This window comes from Camponotus floridanus, unplaced genomic scaffold (genome assembly GCF_003227725.1).
Source record: "Camponotus floridanus strain SB8 unplaced genomic scaffold, Cflo_v7.5 scaffold57, whole genome shotgun sequence".
NCBI lineage: Eukaryota > Metazoa > Arthropoda > Insecta > Hymenoptera > Formicidae > Camponotus > Camponotus floridanus.
In genome coordinates this window covers 797,311-820,139 of record NW_020229736.1, presented here as the reverse complement: position 1 = coordinate 820,139, position 22,829 = coordinate 797,311, and the positions used below count along the sequence as shown (strand labels likewise).

Below are 22,829 nucleotides of genomic sequence, written 5' to 3'. Positions count from 1 at the left end.
TTTCGATAATAGTAATTAATCGGTAATGTTATCTTCCTGAAAAATCTTCGATATCATTTTAATGCATATCACATTCACGGATATTGCATTCGTGTACCGATGTAAATTTCCTCGTTAAAATGAAATTAATAACTTATTGAACGCATGCAATTATTGTAAAATGATTTATAACGAAATTGATTGAATTTTGACATAATTCATTCATATGTCCATTGGAATCATTGGATTATTTTATTTCCGACTATTTTATTACTGCTTTATTACATTAATTATTCCAATTATTCTTCTTGGAGGATTTGTAACCTTCTCTCTCTAGAATTTCAAAATCGAAAGTTTCAATATTCACATATTTTTCAACGAATTAAATAATTACTAGATTTGTATCAAGTTCTCTGTCATCCTGACACTGTAGACTATTCGCTGTCCTCGATTAACGTTTCAAACTCGATTTTCACGTCCTTCCTAATTGCGAAGAACTGGAAATACTTGGAGAATGCTTACTCTCGTAAATTCGTGGATCGCGGTAAGGGTTGCGCGACCCAATAATCCAATTAGGGTCCCACTTAAAGAGTGGTTGCTTTGAAACGCGGCCCGTATCACTCAAATCAGAGAATTGAATTTTCCTTCTCTCTTTTACCGTCCGATATTTCGTTAGGTGTATTGACTCGCGAAAACGATTGACAAGTGGCCACCCTAGAAAGTTAATTGAACTCGTTAGAGCGCAACTTCGTATCTCGTCATTTGGCAAGCAATATTTGATTTGCAAATATATACCGTCAACAATATCGTGCCCCCCAGTGTTCGTTGCCGCTCTGATTAAAACGAAAATAAGAACGGTAAAAAAAATACAATTTAGAGAAAATTTCATACACAACGGCGCAATAAAAATAAATAACTTTGCGAAACGTTTGCGTATCATGTATAAATTGCGTAATAAATTTTTGAAATATTTCCATTTACCATTTTTTTCGGCGAAAAAAATTTGTTCCGCATGTTAGTTACATTAAACATACATTTATATTTTCGGACTGCTCATCACCGCGACATATACATATTACTTTTCGGTCTATTAATACGACTGCAATATAATGGGCATCGTAAAATCATTTTATTTACAATGTGCTTGATCATAAACATGCATCGTGGCATGCGAAACAAATAAACAAACGTGTATTATCAAAGGAGTATGTTTTCGCAAAAAAAAAAATAACTTTCCGTTTGTTACGCATACACGAGATTAAAATTGATTAATTTCCGGAACGTGAGAGTGTAATTGTTATTATTGCTGGTTGTTATCATTTACGAAATGGCCTGTCATTGATAATAACTCTCAATAATAATCAGTTGCCATCGATAAAAATGAACAGCAGCAATTACGTTAAGTTTACATTTCGCGTAAAACTTGTAACCGTGTTATTCGACGCATGTTCGAATATTAAATTACACAGCGGTTTTCTCAGTAAAAAATTCATTAGCCGAATATTTTTCGATAACTAAAGCCGATCGATATTATTTTCCAAGTTATTTTTTTACTGCAGATATTAATTGAATTATGGGAAAAATTAAGCGATTGTTAAAATGTTGAAATTGCAAATAGAAATGAAATTCTAGATTTAATTTGAAAAAATATTAAGTTTCATTTCTATTTATTTTTATTCCCTTGGGAATATTTGTAATATTAATCTTTTGATTTTCTTTCGTCTGTACAGATGTTCCCCGAGGTTTCTCCGCAAAACACGAGAAACGTTACAGAAGGAGCATCAGGAGAAGCTAAACAAGCAACAGCAAGAAGAGAAGCAACGTATAATAGAGGAGGCGCTGAAGGAGAAGAAAGATGATCCGATTTATGACGAGAGTCCGGCGCTGGTTGTGCGTCCTGGGAAAAAGTCGAAACTGCCGAAGATCTCGGTGGCGATCGACGCCACTCCAGCGACTAGAACAGAGTCCGTCCTGAATCAAGTGCCGATCGAGTTAACGAGAAGTATCGAGGTGTCAAAGGAATACGAGCCGAGCGCGAGGGAATACGATCAGCTGATGACACCCGAGGTGATTGTCATCGAGCATCATCATTCCAGAAGCGATCCCCTGCCGATGGAGAACGTCCTGAAGACGACGATGCCGAATTTCTCCACTCCCAGGATCTACGAATCCGACACGGAAAGCGCGAATAGCCTGTACGCCAAGATTAACCCCAAGCTGAAGTCTCGTCTGCCTCGCCCCGGCCCAACAAACGTCGAGACGCCAGTGTCCGATCAATTAAAGTACGAGAATCCTCCCGAGGAGATCTACCTAAAGACCGGACCGATCTTGACGACCTTCGGCGCAGGCGACGTGAACGTCACGTGTCGGGAACCGATCATGGAGCGAGAATGCATCAGTCCCGAGGAAGCTCTGCAGACGATCAAACGCCGAAACTATCCCAAGGTGCTGCCGGACATCGAGAAGAGGCGATCACTCCCGGCACCGAACAGCCTCTTCGTGCCTAAACAGCACGCGAATTCGTTGAAGGACTACAAGAATGGAAATCGAATGAACTTATCTTCGAGTCAACCCCCATTGCCACCTCCCAGGATGTTCGGGCCGTCCAAGAGCCTCGAGAAGAGCGCGTTCTTCATCGAGGAGAACGAGAACCAGAGCGAGAGCGAGCCGATCACGACGAACCTGCACGTGGGTCCCCTGCTGAGAAGACAGGATTCCACCAGGAATAACTCCGACCCCAACATAATAGATTCTCTGGAGGAAAGAAGCGTCCAGCCTGGCGGAAGCGTGGATACCATTTACGCCAACCCGAAGTGCCCGCTTCACGGGGGCCAATATCGCTTCCCGCCGACCTCGCACAGCGTCGACGAGGATATCGGGAAATCCGCCGCTCTCCTAGAAGCGGGCAATCCAAATTGGTACAAACCAAGCGAGTCCCCGATCGTAATGACGTCGACATCCGAACCGCAGATCGTGGTCGCCAGGTACGAGAGAGACGCAGCGGTGGAACCCAAGATCGTGATAACGCCAAGAGTGGTTAATCCATGCCAAGCCAATCAATACCCACCCACCCCGGCATCGGAGGACAACAAGATCGAGCACGAACTTAGCACGAACGTTTCCCACGATCCATCGCGAGGATCCTCGGAGAGGCTGGACGAGAGGAGAGAGCCGCGGATAATCATCACGCCGCGGGAGCCGAAGAACAGCGGTCTGAAGCAGCCCAAGATCATCATAAAGCCGACGGCGAGTCTGCCGAGGGGCCGGGATCAGAGGAATATACCGAAGGTGTCAGCCATACCATCCCCGGAACAGCAGAACTGCCAGAACAGCGAGAGAGACAGGGCGCTGGAGCAGAGGGAGAAGCCGTCCCTGAGGGAGAAACCGAAGGTTACGAGGATACCGTCGTTCTCGCGCAGGCGGGAGGAGGCGGGGGGGATCGAAAAGCCGCCGTTCCTGGAGACAGCGACCGGTAAAATCGCGAACGCGACGCCATCGACGTCCGACGCCAGGTCGTGCATACCGACGCCTACGCCGACGGCGACGACGCCGATGATGCCGAGAAGCGAGAAGACACCCAGCACGGACTCGTCGTCCGCCAGCAACGGGAATTCCAGCAACTCCAACACGGGGACGATCAAACGCAAGCCGGCGAGCAAGAAATAATTGACCCTCGCCGACGCGGATTCGGATATTCCGATTCCAAACCGATGCAATTACAGCTCCCGACCTTTTTCTGGTCATAGAGAGAGAGAGAGAGAGAAAATATTTGCAACATGTTAAATTTTTTACATAAGTCTTTACTCATTTGTCGTACCATAAGCTTATAAAAAACAATGGAACAACTATACTTTCCTTATACAAGATTAGCATTATTTATTAATAACTTCAGAGCGCGATAGACTTATATGTATTTACTTGATATTTATGTGCATCTTTTTTTATTATCGTTATTAATATTCTATTATTTTTCTACGACTAATTAAAATACTCAACGGATACAGATCTAGTTGTATATCATGTAAATATTAATACCGTTGATGTTTAAGGCGATAATATCATTAAGCTTTAAGTCCGCGAAGTGAATCATATTAAAGTTTACAAGACCGCTCCAATTGCAAATGATTACACAGGCCAGCGAGGTTTTTTTTTTTAAGATGTAATAGTGATTTCCGACGTAATTTTGTGCGCTGAATCCGAATCTGGCCGCCGAATTTGCGTTGCACGTCACGTTTTTGAGTAATTTGTAATTGAATGGCTCAAAAATCGCTATTTTGGCCAATTTCATGAATTTATTGCAAGGAAACCAAATTTTTTGAAATATTTCTGCCAATGGCATCGTATAATACTCACTTTTGCCTTTTAAATCCACTTTCGATTACCGCCGCACGATTTTTCTTCGCTGAGATATGTATGACGTTGTAAGAAAATTTACGTTAAAGAAAATTTATATAGACATCAATATGGTAGATCCATGATGTTGAAAGTTGAAAAGACCGACATATATCAGGTTCGGTTGTCCAAAAAAGTATTGTAAAGAAATATCTAATACAGTTGTTACACATTTTGATAAATTTTTCTAAATTTTATGCCTTTTTATTGTGATTCTATTCGCCATATTGGATGCGCCATTTTTAATTTCAAAAGGTGACAGAAGATTTAAAAATGTATATTTTTATCCTAATTTTGATTCGTAGTGAAATAAAGTGGTGACACGGTTGATTTAGAATGGCTCATTAGATCCCTATGAATGACCAGTCTTATGACTTGTATATCTGAACGAAAAAAATCGTGCGGCGGTAATCGAAAGTGGATTCGAAAGATGAAGGTGAGTACTATACGATGCCATTGACAGAAATATTTCAAAAAAATTGGTTTACTCACAATAAATTCATGAAATTGGCCAAAATAGCGATTTTTGGGCTATTCAACTATAAATAACTCAAAAACCTGACGTGCTACGCGAATTCGACGGCCAGATTTGGATTCAGCGCACAAAATTACTTCAAAAATCATTATTGCATCTTAAAAAGAAATTTTGACCCCCTTTTTCGCAGGCCTGTGTTATTTGAGCGATCAATTTAAATGAAGTTTGCGTATCATCGGTTAGTCATAATCAGCTGATTGTTAATAACTTCGAAAGCGCTCGCGCTTTAACTTTATACGATGAAAATATATGTTTTTTCGTACTTTTCCAGCAGAAAATCCGGAATGAAAGAATAAATTCCACCTCGCGATTTATCATCCCCTTACGCGGACGCCGCGCGGTGTATCCCGCGAACTTTACACGCGTCCCGCAAACTTTGTTATTAAGTGAAGCAGGCTCTATAAGTCGCGGGGATGCAACGGCCGTGAAACGGCAGGGCGAATCGGGACAAAGTGGTTGGCGAATTCTCACTTATATTACCGGCGGGATCGAATTGATTTTCAAAGTTCGCCAAGTAATGGGATTCTCTTCGTCTCCGACCGTCGCCACGTCGAGAGGAAAACGCCATTTTCGCACGAACCCTTCCCCCCCCCCTCCCCTCCCGCTCCCCTGTCTCTATCCCCCCCCCTCCCCCCCCATCCTCCCTCCGTCCCGCCCCACACTCCCGATCCATTCTCGATCGCCGATTTCCGAATCGAGCCAGGTTATAGCCCAGCGATCATCGTTGAATGGAGAAAAATGAGAGAAAAAAAAAAAAAAAAAAAAAAAAAAAAAAAAAAAAAAAAAAAAAAAAAAACATGAACGAATCGAGATGGACGACAAAGTGACCACCTTTCGGGAAAAGTCGACGTTTGATTGAGAAATTTCCTGGATCGAGTTATTCGTCGAATGCATCCGAGTTCCGCGTTGTCATCAGTTTGCGAGCCCGAACTGCAAGACACGTGCAATCTCTGACACGCGATAACTCGGTCATATCCGCGGGAGCTGGAGTATGCATCTCTAAGTTGGCGTTTAGATGCCGGTGTTGTCTCTCTGTCTTATGCGACAGCGTGTAACCAGTAATCATCCACCGCGCACGAGACCTCCAGGTCGCCGTGACAGGTGCGTGACACCGCGTGACCCATTGTCGGAATGATATACTATCAGAAGTAACGGGAGGGAACAAAAGCCGTCTTCCAGAGACGTCGCCGGAATCGAGTTGAGATTCCTGTAGAATAATAATGAAGTAGAGCAAGGATCTCTTTCAGGAATCTCCGTGTCATCTAAAATAGAAATTTAACATTTTCGTCAGAAATTATCAACAATATAGAGAATACTTATTTAATAAAAATCACAAATCGAGCATAATCCAGTAAACACAAAGTAATAGTGATATAACATTAATGTTATTATATAATTTCCTATTCAATAATGTAACTGTAATGTAACATGCTTTTTATATAACAGTATTATTGTTGATTGGAAAATTATAACATTAATGTTATATTAATGTTATATTAATATTATATTAATGTTATATGAAGGATGTTTTGTATGTACAATCCCAGCAAAAAGTAGCTGAAAATCAATATTGACGAATATATCCCACTTGGTGTATTTTGAGTAAGAAATTGTGTGGAATATTACAATTTGATCTACAGTACAGAGATGTATTTTTTAATATTTATTGCATTTTTACTGAAATATTCAGAATTTTGTTAATCGAAATGATTAACTTTTGGCAGAGAATTTTGCCTTGTGACAGATAGATGGTTAACTTCATTGAATTATATTTAATATCTTTTTAACCAGTTAGTACTTGTATAATATTATTTGACCAAATATTTCCTCTGTCTAAACTTTTGCAAATTTTAAACAAATTCTGAATATTATTTCTATATGTTTTTGTCATTTGAATCGACGTGGTTATACGTTTCCCCATAAGAACACATGTAAATTCGGTGCAAATTAAAATCCTATCTTGTAAACGCTTTAGTGAATCGATTTAAAAATTGTACTCAAGATTCTAAACATATGTAAAGACATTCTGTATAATTTTCATTAAATTCTTAATATTTTGAAAACAGGTACAAAACATCCTTAATGTTACATTAATATTATATTAATGTTACATTAAGGATGTTTTGTATGTACAATCCCAGCAAAAAGTAGCTGAAAATCAATATTGACGAATATATCCACTTTTGGTGTATTTTGAGTAAGAAATTGTGTGGAATATTACAATTTCATCTACAGTACAGAGATGTATTTTTTAATATTTATTGCATTTTTACTGAAATATTCAGAATTTTGTTAATCGAAATGATTAACTTTTGGCAGAGAATTTTGCCTTGTGACAGATACATGGTTAACTTCATTGAATTATATTTAATATCTTTTTAACCAGTAAGTACTTGTATAATATTATTTAACCAAATATTTCCTCTGTCTGAACTTTTGCAAATTTTAAACAAATTCTGAATATTATTTCCATGTGTTTTTGTCATTTGAATCGACGTGGTTATACGTTTCCCCATTAGAACACATGTAAATTCGGTGCAAATTAAAATCCTATCTTGTAAACGCTTTAGTGAATCGATTTAAAAATTGTACTGAAGATTCTAAACATATGTAAGGACATTCTGTACAATTTTCATTAAATTTTCAATATTTTGAAAACAGGTACAAAACATCCTTAATGTTACATTAATGTTATATTACCGTTATATTACTGTTACTTTGTGCTTACTGGGTAAGGAAAGTCTGCAACAAATATGATATTTAGAAAAAATAATCATCAAGAAATCTTACTCGATGAAAAAAAATTCCCGGTACATTTAATTATCTTATCTTCGAGCTTAACAATCTGCGTTTTAAATGGAAACAAACGCGCGGCAAAATTGAGATATATGGGTCTAAAAATAATGAGTGAGCGATAAATTAGATTTGAAATTGGGGGGTAAATCGCAGTGGTTTTAGCTTTCACGCACAAGTTTGCGCCGACGTCGATGAGCGGGATAATTTCCATATGATTATCTGCGGCATGCGCGTCTAATTATCGCACGATAATCAGCGATTAAGCACGAACCCGCGCGGCAACCTCATTATTATGCCCTGGGCGGCGCGTCGGAGGCTGCACGGATACATAATTTCGTCTTCTCCGTCTGAACCAATTAATAAATTTGCACCGGCTGCCTGCCCGCCGGGACAACGTCGGCCCGTCCATTTCCACGGGCGGCCATTGTCTACGAGACAATGCCGGCTACTTGGCAGTTAGAATACATTGTACTATCCGAGAGGGGTAGAACTGCTGAACGCCATGTCAGATTAATTAGATTTCGAAACGAGTACACGAGGTATCCCCCAAGTAACCGCCTCCCTTTAATTAGAATACGGGGATAATTGGAAATAATTGCATCTCGATAGGCTTTCGATGATTGATGAAGGTTATTCCGAAAGTGCATCATGTCTTGATTGATTTCAATTAATACGGTACTTTTTTTTTTTTAGAGGAGATCCTATTTTGGCTGAAGCGCCACGGTGTTCTTTTCAAATACAATTCGTGTTAGTTGTACACCCGCGATGTTAATCAATGGCATGGCGTGTGATTAAAGAAGGGAGTATCCCGCATGTCTTTGGAAACGATCCCTCTCTTTCGAATTCAATCTGTGTGAAGGAAATAAACGTGCAACAGTTCGTTCGAAGACTGCAACTACGTTCTTCAAGCTGTGCAAGTCCTCGTTGACGAGATTTGGTAATCTCCGGATTGAATCCGAGGACTTTAACTTTGTGAGTCTTAGCATTAGTCGAAGAACAATATCTATACAATTTAAGAAAATCGAAAAAAGTCCGTTTCCTGGAAAATTCACGCAAGAGGACTTAAACTTGAAATAGATAAAAATTTTACAGTAAAAAGAGATTCTAACTTTCGGATAGATTTAAGCTTGGATAGAGATCTCAAGGTCAACATTTAAAGATCCAAAGAAAGTGCTTGTAAAATTCTTGTTTGAATCAAGCAAAAAACAATTAAAAAAATATATATTATATTAATTAATGTATAATATATTTTATTAATATATTTAATATATTATATAATATATTTAATTAATATATTTCTCTTCTATTAACCTTCAAATTTTAAAGTTATAAAAGTATGTTTTAGATCAATTTTAAATACACTTTAATCAAACATGGATTCTTTAAATTTTACATCCATGTTAAAGATATAACGCATGTGAATAGAATCTGTTTTAATGTCTAAAAATTAAAATACTAGAGGCAACGCTACGTTTATTAATAAATTGATAGTTTGAAATTCTTTTCGAAAACGCTCGTCAAATATAACAGAGCGGTTGAAAAGGTGACGTAACTAACCGACACGGGTTCAATAATTCTTTATTAAGAAAGTTGCGAGGGATAACTTCATTAATGTTTGTACCTGTTCGACAGACGCTAGGGGCGATCGAAGTTGAAAATTGTCTGTCGTCGTGGCGACACTCGATAGCAACTTGCGGCTCGCCGACCTAAATCCAATAAAAAAGTACACGTGTACCATAATGTCATATCGCGATTTCTGAAATTCCTTTAAAACAACTAAAACTTACCAAATTTATATAACTACGTTTCAAATTCTTGACATTTATATTTATATTCGAACTTTATATTTTCTCCAAATTCTTAACATTTTATTTTTTTTCAAAATTCTTAACATCTATATTTATATTTGGAATTTATTTTACGTAATTTTAATACTTATTTTAATACTATTTGAAATACTCGATATTTATATTTTTGAATTAAATATTTTATATAATTTTAATATTTAGATTTGAATTTTTTTTCTTATTCTTTTACAACTCTGTTCAACTAATGTTTCTAATTCTTTAAATTATTCTGTCCATAAGCGATCCGACATTTTGAGTCTTTCTTATTTTTCCCCAGCAAACGCCAAGTAACATTTATATAATTGTTAGTTGTAGTTTTTCACAACAATATAACTATAACATAACAGTTATATAACTATTATTTGCTGGATCAAATTCAATGCAATTATCTAAGTAATTTTCATATTTGTCGAAATAACATTTACATATAATGAAGAACGGGGTGAAATAAACTCACCCCAAACGAAGCCTTTCTTTGAACGCCCGCTGATTCGCAGCGGCCAGTCTTTGTGGATCTTCATTTCCATCCGCGAAGTAAATCGAATCTTCTCGTCTCTGCTTCTTTTCACTCGATTTTCACTTTGGCAGAAGTGGGAAAGGCAGCGCGAGAAGAGTGCAATTCGGCATTGCTGCTTGTTGCGAGACACGAATGCGATTCTGCTTCTGCGTTCGCAGCTCGTTAGAGCGAAAATCTTTCGACATCGGTCGCTGCGAATTATTCGACGATCCTTTACAGTATGCTTTGATGGCGACGTGTGACGATAAAGTTGATTGCTCGACTGCTCAACGTGTAAATTGTACATTAGCATTCTCGATTTTCGTGTGCACATCGTTCTCTAATTTCTCAAAAGGGAGACAGAGATTTTCGAGGTACGCACGCGCAATCAATATCCATTATTACGCCCGCTAATCAAAATCGTATAATAGGGAAAATGTAAAAGTTAAAGATAGAGAAAGAAATAAGTAATAACGCTCTAAAATGAATTTATTATAATAGATTTTGTACAATGAAAGTGTTAGATCCTTAAGGATATTTTGTACCTTGTACAGAATGTCCTTACATACGTTTAAAATCTTCAGTACAATTTTTAAATCGATTCACTAAAGCGTTCACAAGTTATAAGGATTTTTATTTGCACCGAATTAACATGTGTTCTTATGGGAAACATATAACCATATCGATTCAAATGATAAAAACACATGGAAATAATATTCAGAATTTGTTTAAAATTTGCAAAAGTTTAGATACAGAGGAAATATTTAGTCAAATAATATTATACAAGTACTAACTAGTTAAAAAGATATTAAATATAATTCAATGAAGTTAGCCATGTATCTGTCATAAGGCGAAATTTTCTGCCAAAAGTTAATTATTTCGATTAACAAAATTCGGAATATTTCAGTATGAACGCAATAAATATTAAAAAATACATCTCTGTATTGTAGCGAAGATCAAATTGTAATATTTCACACAATTTCTTACTCAAAACACACCACAAGTGGATATATTCGTCAATATTGATTTTCAGCTACTTTTGCTGGGATTGTGCATACAAAACCTATTTTCAAAATATTGAAAATTTAATGAAAATTGTACAGAATGTCCTTACATATGTTTAGAATCTTCAGTACAATTTTTAAATCGATTCACTAAAGCGTTCACAAGTTATAAGGATTTTTATTTGCACCGAATTAACATGTGTTCTTATGGGAAACATATAACCATATCGATTCAAATGACAAAAACACATGGAAATAATATTCAAAATTTGTTTAAAATTTGCAAAAGTTAGATACAGAGGAAATATTTAGTCAAATAATATTATACAAGTACTAACTGGTTAAAAAGATATTAAATATAATTCAATGAAGTTAGCCATGTATCTGTCATGAGGCGAAATTTTCTGCCAAAAGTTAATCATTTCGATTAACAAAATTCGGAGTATTTCAGTATGAACGCAATAAATATTAAAAAATACATCTCTGTACTGTAGCGAAGATCAAATTGTAATATTTCACACAATTTCTTACTCAAAACACACCACAAGTGGATATATTCGTCAATATTGATTTTCAGCTACTTTTGCTGGGATTGTACATACAAAACCTATTTTCAAAATATTGAAAATTTAATGAAAATTGTACAGAATGTCCTTACATATGTTTAGAATCTTCAGTACAATTTTTAAATCGATTCACTAAAGCGTTCACAAGTTATAAGGATTTTTATTTGCACCGAATTAACATGTGTTCTTATGGGAAACATATAACCATATCGATTCAAATGACAAAAACACATGGAAATAATATTCAAAATTTGTTTAAAATTTGCAAAAGTTAGATACAGAGGAAATATTTAGTCAAATAATATTATACAAGTACTAACTGGTTAAAAAGATATTAAATATAATTCAATGAAGTTAGCCATGTATCTGTCATAAGGCGAAATTCTCTGCCAAAAGTTAATTATTTCGATTAACAAAATTCGGAATATTTCAGTATGAACGCAATAAATATTAAAAAATACATCTCTGTACTGTAGCGAAGATCAAATTGTAATATTTCACACAATTTCTTACTCAAAACACACCACAAGTGGATATATTCGTCAATATTGATTTTCAGCTACTTTTTGCTGGGATTGTACGTACAAAACATCTTTAAGTCGCAAATTTAGTTGCTATTAATCCGATTACGAGTCTTCGCGCGCGATCTTTGAAGACTCTTGAAGAACTTCGTATTGGAACATCTTTGAAGTTTAGCTTAGTATCCTTTCGCAAAACCGAGAACACCGTCCTCGTTTAAACTATTGAGGGAGGATCATTTACAGTAGGCTTCGTAGACTCGCCCATTATTCACAGCGATCCGATTACGCGGGCTTTGGAGTTTCTCGCGGCACACTTCCTGAATGTTCTTATTAAGAACATCGACCGAGCTCTACGGTTTCCGGTTAACCGCCCTCTTCTGGTACGTCTTCAACGTCGCCGTCGAAGGGCGGAATTGAATTTCGTCCTCGCGGCTGAAACCGGCCCCGGATGAGAAGCTGTCACCCCTTCTGGTTGACAAAGAGCACGGCACGGTCCAGCGAAAGAGAACGTTTTCTTTCATGCACTTTAGACATCAGCGACGTCTGCATCCTGTCTTCAGAATGCCCAACAGGACGATTCATCTTCCTGGATTAGAGCGAGTTGAATGCGTCTGAAATGGATTTGGTCCTCAGAGCTCGAGGTTTTTTTTTTTTGAGATCCTTGAATCCTTTGAAATCCCTTTTGACTCTTTCAAGTATTCTCCCGGTTTCGCGATAATCGAGTTTTTGGATCAACTTTGGGGGATAATTTCATTTGAAATTAGATTCTTAACTTGTCCCAAATTCTCTTAATTTGTCCTAAAGACTCGTTATTCTCCCTTCAGTTTTAGGATTTCGAGATTAATTTATTACAAACGAATTTTAAATCAGTGCGAAAAGTAGGATGCGATACCTAAAAAGTCTCCGTCGTCTCTTTCGTGGATCTTATCGTGGAATAAATTTCATTCACGCGCGAAAGAACTCAAGGACTCGGCCGTTAACAAAATTAGTAGTCCCGCCGGGAAACTTTTTCACTGAATCCTACGTACGTTGAAAAAGTTCCGAACACTCCCGCATCCTGCCGGAGCAGGACGGAATCCTCTGATATATCTCGCCGAATTTCAGCTACACGGGATCACAATAGAGGCCTGAAAAAGGACCAGCGGAGCACGAGTATATCATTCTCAGCTTGCTCCGTTTACTCCGTTTCGGTCCGTTGAATTACGCTGAACGTGTAGAACACTTTGAGCATGATTAATACAAGTGTTAAATCCAAGGAGAGAATATTTCCCTACGTCCCGCATATCCCATGAAAATCTGATAATTTCGACGTCGATGACGTTAACGCAAAGAGATCCTAATCACGGAAAAACGAAAACGGCTTGCGTTTCCCGTCCCCGAAAACGAAATTTATAATTTCCGTTTTTCAATTTCCAATTTTCAGCTCTTGACAATAATTACATCACGCGAATTTGATCGCCTCTTCGTTAATTCAACACTGGAAAATTCGATTTATTGATGTCACTCCGCTCTCCGCTGCTCTGATATCAAATTTTATGTTATAAAAGTTACGCGATGATTTTATCTTTCGTACATATATTCAATTATTATTTATTTGAGAGAGACAATTTTTTTTTTATATATTATTTTTTATATTCGCCAGATTCCGGTTTGTACTATTGATTTTTTTTATCATGTATTAAAGAAGATTAATTTAAAATAATTATTTTCACTAAATTTATGAGATAATAGATATTTAATGTAAATTAATAGATTAAATAAAATTATGGATTTTTTAGGATTCCCGATTTCTCTTTTCAAAATCGATAAGATTCTCAAACAATTTTAAATATCTGTAGGCTTGTATGAAATCTAACCTGTCAAATAAATTTAAGGCGGAAATAAAATGCAAGACATTTTTAAATTTTAAAAATGTCTTGCATTTTACTTCTCCTTAATTTATTTACGTTTCACTTGTTATCGTTTTAAAATTTATTTTAATTTTATTATTTCGTTCTTTGCTATTTTCTCTTGTTTTTCGTTGACGTTTTTTTTTCAATGTCAAGTAACGAATATCGAGTCGTGCACAGCGCGTCAACCACAACATTGCAGACATCCCAAATTACAGTGTCAATGGTCGTGAATAACATTGTCCGTTGCAGGTGCAACTGAGCCTCCACGTGTCAAAAAAGTTTTTTTTTATCACCGACCGTTCGCACCTCGTTTAATCCGGTGCAATAAAAATATTATGTCTCTCGTGGGATTTCAGAAGTTTCGAGATGCTGAAAGAAAAGATTGAGAAAGAGAGAGAAAACAATTTCCAGGGAGAAAAACTCATTTCAAAAAAATTATTTATCTTAAACTTCAGGGAGCCTCGATTCAAAAATTGTTGATTTTCGAGAAAATAAATATCTAGTATGCGATTAAAAATATCCAAAATTCCTTTCTATCCCATTTCAAATTAGATTTTACCATAACAATGTAGTTTACATGAAATGGGAATTATTTTTTAAGGTAAAGTAATTTTAAGAGGACATTAAATGAACAGCACATTTTTGTTTGTACGCGATAATAGAAAACAAATGTTGCGACCTCAGAAGACCTCTTCCGCTTGAGGAAGCCATTCACGCATGAGATTAATTAGACTCAAGATCTCAGAAGCCGGAAGACCCGACAAGGCAATCGAGCAACCCAATTAACGGTCCTCGATGCATAACTCGAAAGCTCTCGAAGCTCCTGTTGAAGCGACGTCAGTTTATTCGGCACGTTTCGGACTCGCATGTCCTTCGAAAGGATATCGATCTATCATCGGTTGCCGCCTCGCGATATAAGGAGCGATACAAACGTTCCTTAACAAGTCCCTAGACGATCCTAAAGTCACCAGCAAAAGGGTCCGTCTGTTGGCAAAACTGAATCGATAGCCGGCTATCCCTTTCTTCCCGCGTCCCCACGAGTCTGCGCGTCACGTTTCGACGATGTTCGAGCTTTTCAGACATTCCAGCTTGCAAGGCCGGGTTACGCTTGATGACGCTCCGATTTTCCGGCCAGAGGATTCCTCTTGATTGCCTCCACAATGGGTTTATAAAATCATCAGTTTCACGTGTCATCAGTTGAGTCTTTTTCACGGGTACTTTTACAAAATAGATTACGTAGATGATTAGATTACACTATCAGTGATTACAAATCCTTAGCGTCACTCGATTATTTCAAGATCCCATATTATATGTATTCCAAGATACCATTGATGCAAAATAGATTCAGGAGCTTTCGGGAGACCAAATATCGTTACCGTTAAAAGCAGTTTAAGGAGTCGCGAAGTGCCATGCTTGCGGGTCGTTCTCGAGAGGGTGGCTGGCGCGTTTCGCAGATCCCCTCGTGTTCGGTAATCGCGGGCCGGGACGCTTGATGACGCTCCGATCCGGGCGAGATTCCTTTGATTTCACATTTTTTCCGTACTGTCATCAGTTGATCTTTTCACGGTACTTTTACAAAATAGATTACGTAGATGATTAGATTACACTATCAGTGATTACAAATCCTTAGCGTCACTCGATTATTTCAAGATCCCATATTATATGTATTCCAAGATACCATTGATGCAAAATAGGTTCAGGAGCTTTCGGGAGACTCAAATATCGTTACTCGTCTACAAAGGCGAGTTTAAGCGAGTCGGGGCGAAGTGCCATGCTTGCGGGTCGTTCTCGAGAGGGTGGCTGGCGCGTTTCGCAGCATCCCCTAAGTGTAATCCGCGGAATCGACCGTGGCGCGCTCGGCAGACGAGAATGGAGGCTCTGGCGTCGCGTTGCGCGAGAGCTTGCGGAGCTTTCCATTCCGGTACCGTAGTCCGTCTCGCGAGCCTCGCGGCGACGTTACACGCGTCGCGATAGTGCCGGGTAGTCGAACAGTTCGCGCCGCCCTTTCGTCGTCCGCGTCGGGGGTGGGCGACAGCCAGGTCCTCCTCTCCTCCTGGGGTGTCTCGTCTCCACGTCTCTCGCGTCCGATAATCGCGACGCCGACGTCGCCGTCCGTCATGCGACCGTCAGCGGGCGAGATGCGCGCGGACGCGTCGTCGTCGCCACCAGTTCCGCGAGGCCTGGAGCGTCCCCACGGACTCACTTCCGGTACGAGCGCGGACCGGAACACGTAGATCGCGCTATTCGAACGCCCGGCGTCGAGATGTAATGCAGTGTTGTCGAGGTAGAGGTTCGATCAGCGCGCTGATGGAAGTCGCAGGGACTGTTTGGAGGTCCTAAAATATCCAAAGGATCCTCGGGGTCTTGAAATATCAAAAGATTGTGGACTGAGATCGAGTATAATAATTTGTTTGAATCGCTTAGGGAACCGAGAACTGAAAACAGTAAACAATAGCAACGAAGATTTAAATATAATCCGAGGGTGTTTCTGCCGGCAAGGACCTGTTGTGCGACGAACGAAATGCAATCATATTCATGTACACCGTGATATCGAATCCTCCTGAAATTTAATCGTGAATGGAATAAATTAAATCGTGAGGAGGGTCAAATGTGTTAGGATAAAGGAAGATCCATCGCGTCGTAAATTTGTGCAGTGTGTAGTTCGAAGATTAAATCGAAAAAAAGAAAAGTTTGCGTGTTGATTTAACTCGACTTTCGGCTATATCGTCTCAGTCATTGGAACAAAGTGAAATTGCGTTTGTGTGTGCGTTTAGTGCGGTTATTGTAAAAAGAAAAATGTGCCGAGTTTTCACAGTGCGTAAAGTCCCTTTTGATTTCATCGAGTGGAATCCTCGTCCTTGAACGGTGAGCTTTAATAATGATAATCCTTGTACTAATTTTATCGCCGATAGCTTTCGCACTTTCTCTGTAAAAATGAGAAAATCATTTATTAAGCACACATACGTGCAACGATAGACGGTACGAAGCTTTATGTAGGATTCTTAAATTGAAAATTTATTTTTCTATCGAAATTTATATTTCCAGTTTATCGAAATAATTTAGCGTAACGTTAGAAAAGTTTTGTAGCAGCCAATGCGATTCCCAACATCGAAGAAAATTAAAACTTTCATGATATCTACAAGAGGAATAATTACGCTAAAATGTTTATTCGAATTAAAAGATGGAAAAAAAACATTTATTTATTTTACAAACATTATATCGTTAAATTATAAACGTTATTGCGAAAATATAAATGTACCCGCGAACAATCTATACAATCGAAGGAAAATCAATGACGTCACAGCGGATACCGGAATCAACTTACGCGGATACAGTGTCTTTTTAATCTCGAATTTAATTGAAATGATCGAAAACACCGGCTGTGTGTTTACCGAATAACTGGAGCGTTCGGCGAATTAAAATTAACGAGGGAAGATTTCGACACTCCCATATCGAATTCGGGGGGGAGAGCGAGAGGGAGAGCGGGGAGGGATCGGGGGAGGGTGTTAAACGGAACCTCATCGTTCCGATCTTCCACATCGCGCGGAAACATGGCGGACGTTTTCGCTCAACAGTGAAATTCCTGTTTTTCCAACGGTAACCCGCCGCGGGAGGTTTCCGCGTTTAAATATTCCCCAAGTATGCAAATGCTGTAAATTCGCTGGAAAATATACCCGGTGTGCCGAACATACCCCCACACAGACACACACATAATAAAATATATATATATATATATATATATATTTGTTTGGATCTATCGACTGGTTAGGTATCGCGAAACGCTGCACGCGAAAATGTATTAACCCTGTGGCCCGCCGATAATTTGCATAAATGGTCGGCGGGAATGCGACCGCCATGTCGCGATCTCGTGGCGCGCGTCTGCTCGAAAGCGGATTACAAGTTGCCGACGATTTACGCGCTCATTATGCTTCTGCGAGCTCTCGCGGTTACCGGCGAAGTACACAGCGTGAGAAGTTTCAGGCACACGCTTCTGGAATAAACTCCGAAACGCGATATATCCTTGGCTTCGGCGGTTGCACGAGGCACGTAACGTCGTTCCACCCTTAAGCGCGTGCGGCTTAGCGTATACGCGATCTTTCGCGCATCCAAACATAATTATGTGTTTGGACACCCGCGAGTTGCGGGTTCATTTGGGGAGACGATATAGCAAACGAGGGGAGAATGCATAAGATACCCTTGCGAACGGGAGCCTTGATCGTCGCGGGAAATGGGCGCGTTTCTATGAGCGCGGGAAATGGGCGATATTGTTGGGCGAATCGAATGCGTCTCCGAGGACGACACGCGTCCAATCTCCCTCGCATCCCGTATTTCCTTCCGAAAAATACGAATCCGGGTGTTTGTAACGTATTGGAAAAATAATCCCGACCTGGGCGCGCGACGAGCCGAGGAATGCAAATGCGTTCTATTGATAAATGCAAGCGCGGCTAACAAACACACATACCTGCGCATACGCTCCCGATTCCGATTGAATGAAATTTGTTCCGCTTACGTACGTAAGACGCCTGATTTATCTTGCCCGACAACGAAACGCGGATTACGTGCCTCGCATGTGTACACCCTGTATCCTTTTCGAGAAATATGCGACGAGATTCGACGAGCGGCTTTAGTTCTTCGGGATTAATCGCCGTGAGAGGCAAACACACCTGCTATTCATCGCCGCAAAGTCGTTTATTAATATCCACGGGGATGTACGAGGTATTTAAAAGGGGCGATCCGTGGTAGGTGGCACACATTGAAAAGTACAAAGTTCAATATACGTGCGGGATTAATGAGGAAACTTTATCAAGTTGTAAATCTTGGGATTGTGCTCTGTTTAGACTCTACGGTTTAATCGCATCATATTGTTCTCAATTTTTGTACAATTAAATTTTTATAGTTTCCTTATATTTATAAATAAATTTTTATATTTACACTTTTAGGCTAGATTTTAATTAGAATCGTTGAACGAATTAAATTCAGATCGAAAAATATTTATCATCAATATATTACAAGTTGATTCGAGACACAACGTATACTGTTAAAATCTTGGAGTGGTTGTATTCTGAAATATTTAGATTCTACAATCTAATCGCTAAAGTAACATGTTGCTATAAATTTTTATAATTTCGCTATTTTTAAATAAATTTTTAAATAAATTTTATTTGCATTTTTAGACTGGATATGAATGTAATCGTTAAAGAAATTCAACTCAGATCGAAAAAATATTCATCCTTATAATTCTGCTATATTTTTAAATAAATTTTTAAATAAATTTTATTTACATTTCTAGATATGAATGTAACTAGATATGAATGTAATCGTTAAAGGAATTCAACTCAGATCGAAAAAAATATTTATTCTTGATGTTACAAATAGATTCTCGATAAAAACACTTCACACTATGCTGTAAAAATTTGACGTTTGTTATATTCTGAAATGTTTAAATTCCACAATCTAAATGTTTAAATTGCACACTCGCTAAAGCATCATATTGCTATCAATTTTTCTATGTTTAAATTTTTATAGTTTCGCTGTATTTATATAAATAAACTTATAAATTTATATTTATACTATACTCGTAGACTAGATATGAATTATAATAAATTTATAAATCTATATTTATGCTATACTCTTAAACTAGATACGAATTATAATCATTAAACGAATGAAGCTTAGATCGAAAAAATATTTATTATTATACAGGGTATTTCTTAATAAGAATACGAAAAATTTTAGAAGATTCTGTGTCAAAAATTAAGGGGATTTTTCATATAAACCTATACTCGTACATTCTTCCCTGTAGAATTACTCCTCCAAAAATGGGGGTAAAAATTAGGTTTTTAGATTTTGGTTATAATTTTGTTTTTGTTCCAATTTTTGCAACATTTAATCTAATTTTATTTTTATTTTAAAATTTAACTTCTCGTAATTCGAAAACCATGCTGTTTAGGATCTTGCTGTGCACGATAACGTATTTTATATTTTTTTTTGAAAATTATTAATTTTACGAAAAAAATAAAAGAAATAAAAAAGTTTCTAAATAAATCAAATCTTTTTAATGCATATTTTTAGATGATCATATTCCAGCACTTTAAAAAGTTCTAATAAAAAATTGAATGGGGATTGCTAGTTTCATTCCCTTATAACAATACGGGAGATTGAAAACAATATTAATAAATAACCTTTTTGGTAAAAAATATCCATCTAATTTCATTACTTTAACTCGTTACAAATTTGAGAAAGAAATAAGAACCTAATTTCTACCCCTATTTTTGGAGGAGTGTAACTTCACAGAGAAGGATGTGATCATGTTCTAAAACTTTTTGCACTTATTAAGAAACACCCTATAAATTACTTAAGCTGATTTTCGATAAATTGGAAATATTACGTATGCGAAATAGAATCTTACTACTTTAATTTTCCAACTCCCATGCTCAGACTTATTTCCACGCGTCTTAAGATTAATTCAAATGGTTAGAAACTTATTTCGTGCTGCAAATAGCCTCGGGGGTAATAAGTCGTGCGCCAGTCGCGTAATAAGTCTTCGGGTATGTGATATTCGAAATTGAGAGGCTGATTCACGCCGCGTTTAGTGAATAGCGCGTTCGCTCGGTGACGAGATGAAAGCCGCAAGTTTTGATGAAACGCATTCTGTTCGCTGCAGTGACTATGTAAGAAGGCTAGCGTGCGTAAGTAAGTGGGTAACGTGTGCTGGTTAGGCGTGCACGAAGATACGAAGAAGCGAGGGGGATCGGAATGAGAGAGAGAGAGAGAGAGAGAGAGAGAGAGAGAGGCAGAGAATTCATCTCTCCCTTCGAATTCTTCTTCCTCTCCACCCTCTCCCTTCCTCTTTCTCTCTCTCTTTACTTCGACTTCATCTCGAGAGTTGTCCCCGTTTCGCGCCATAATCAGAGTTCAGCCAACTTTGCTCTTTCTTCGCTTCTGCCGCGGTCCAACTAGACGTATTACTCTTTCTCTCCCTCACTTTCGAGAACTGAAGTTTCTTTCCGGCGTGAATAGAATCCTGCCGGTTCAAAAATCAAAGGTTCGAGATCCTAAAATTGAAATATAAGGGCTTTTTGTTGGGAATGTAAGGATCGGGAGAGCACTTGAGTTCGCGCAAGTTTGCGACGATTCGATAAAGGACTTCGAAAAAGAATCGTTGTAATTTAGATTCCCCGGGATAAAAAGTGTGTACCTCGAAATGTAAAATTATTCGATATTCGCATTGTACTTGAAAATTGCTCGTAAATTTTAAGCGCGAATTTTGCCGACACGTCAGGTCTTTTAATTTCCGTTTTCGGGTAATAATGTATGAATCTTAAGCGTTTGGAAGATTTTTTAGAGAAACAAATTATACTTTTAAAGCTCCACGTGCTTTCTTCCAATTTCCCTTTACACATTTTTAGATGTTGGACTTGAAATCCCTTCGAGGTTCAACGTAATTTGACTTTTTAGATCCTAGATTCTTCCGACATTAATAGAATCTTTCCGCAATCTTAAGTCTTTCCTTTCTAACTAAAGGCAAAGTTAACTCTTAAATTCTAGAATCTTTAAATTTTGCACTATTAAATTTTCCTTAAAGTCTCCTTCAGAGTTTTTATATTCTAATATTTTCTTATGTATTTCGATTCTTGCATTCCTGTTTTTAATAATCGTATCCGTCAAATTACGCAATCCTAAAGTCGCATACATTCTAAAATCCCTTTGACATAACGTGTTTTATCTTTTATTACATTCTTATTTCCTTGCATTTCGTTACTTTTATCTCAGCAATAAAATCTCAAAGCTTAGGGTGTAATTTCCAATGGCATTCGCGTAAAGAAACATCAACTGGGGATCCATTTCGGGGATTATTTCGCGTTTGACGGATCATGCGCGAAATCGCGCACGCAAATGTGGGCGCAGATTGAAATAATCTTTCGCTTATCGATCGAATAATTGCACCCTCGCACGTTCGGGAACGAGCCGGGCGTTTATTAACACGGCTTTAGTCGCGATCTATTAATTGGACGACAGGGGTTGATTACCGTCCGCCGTGTTTCGCGGATCGGGCGAGAATTGCGAGCGGACGCGCAATGGAAACCGGCCAAATGTAACGCTATGACGCGCCCAGCGGGGACGGGGGGGGGGTTCCTTGCCCCCTCGCGGGGGCGTGAAAAATGTCTCACTTTACACCGTAGTTTCAGTATCGCCATTTAAGTAACATATCGCGGAAACTTTGCCCGGCCCCGACTCGGGCGAGTCGAGTTTCGGTAGGGACGGGATCGATAATCCGTTACGGCACATTTTATTTCGATGTCCGCGCGCGCCACATATTTTAGAAACTATCAGGCGGCCGAGAAACTTGCTATTATTAGCAAAAAATCCTCGGTTTTTTGGCGATATTTTTAAGCTCGAATTTTTTCCGACATCGCCCAAAAATGATTGCATGTTAAAAGAGTTAAAAAAGGAGTACTGAACTCGCGTTAGTGGAGATTGAGCCTAAAAATGCAGATGAAAGTTTGCGATATCTTTGAACGTGCGCGTTTCAGGATGTTTTGCATGTACAATCCCAGCAAAAGTAGCTGAAAATCAATATTGACGAATATATTCACTTTTGGAGTATTTTGAGTAAGAAATTGTGTGGAATATTACAGTTTGATCTACAGTGCAGAGATGTATTTTTTAATATTTATTGCGTTTCTACTGAAATATTCCGAATTTTGTTAATCGAAATGATTAACTTTTGGCAGAGAATTTCGCCTTGTGACAGATACATGGCTAACTTCATTGAATTATATTTAATATCTTTCAACCAG

At 38.3% G+C, this 22,829-nt stretch overlaps 2 protein-coding genes across 4 annotated transcripts in view; both read left to right on the top strand.

Moving 5' to 3' along the window:
- The window catches only part of LOC105254067, a 65,038-nt gene extending 59,864 nt beyond the window's left edge, over window positions 1-5,174 (top strand). For 2 of the 3 annotated variants that reach the window (XM_020028361.2, XM_025412794.1), the window contains exon 14: window positions 1,710-5,174. In XM_020028361.2, coding sequence (XP_019883920.2) covers window positions 1,710-3,645 — 1,936 coding nt within the window. In that variant the 3' untranslated portion in view covers window positions 3,646-5,174. The remainder of the gene's footprint in view (window positions 1-1,709) is intronic. The other variant, XM_011262541.3, reaches the window with a different exon arrangement.
- A 10,790-nt stretch (window positions 5,175-15,964) lies between these two features.
- LOC105254069 (neuroligin-4, Y-linked) overlaps window positions 15,965-22,829 on the top strand; it is a 189,276-nt gene continuing 182,411 nt past the window's right edge. Inside the window, exon 1 of the mRNA XM_025412802.1 lies at window positions 15,965-16,893. The gene's annotated coding sequence lies outside the window, so the exon portion shown is untranslated. The remainder of the gene's footprint in view (window positions 16,894-22,829) is intronic.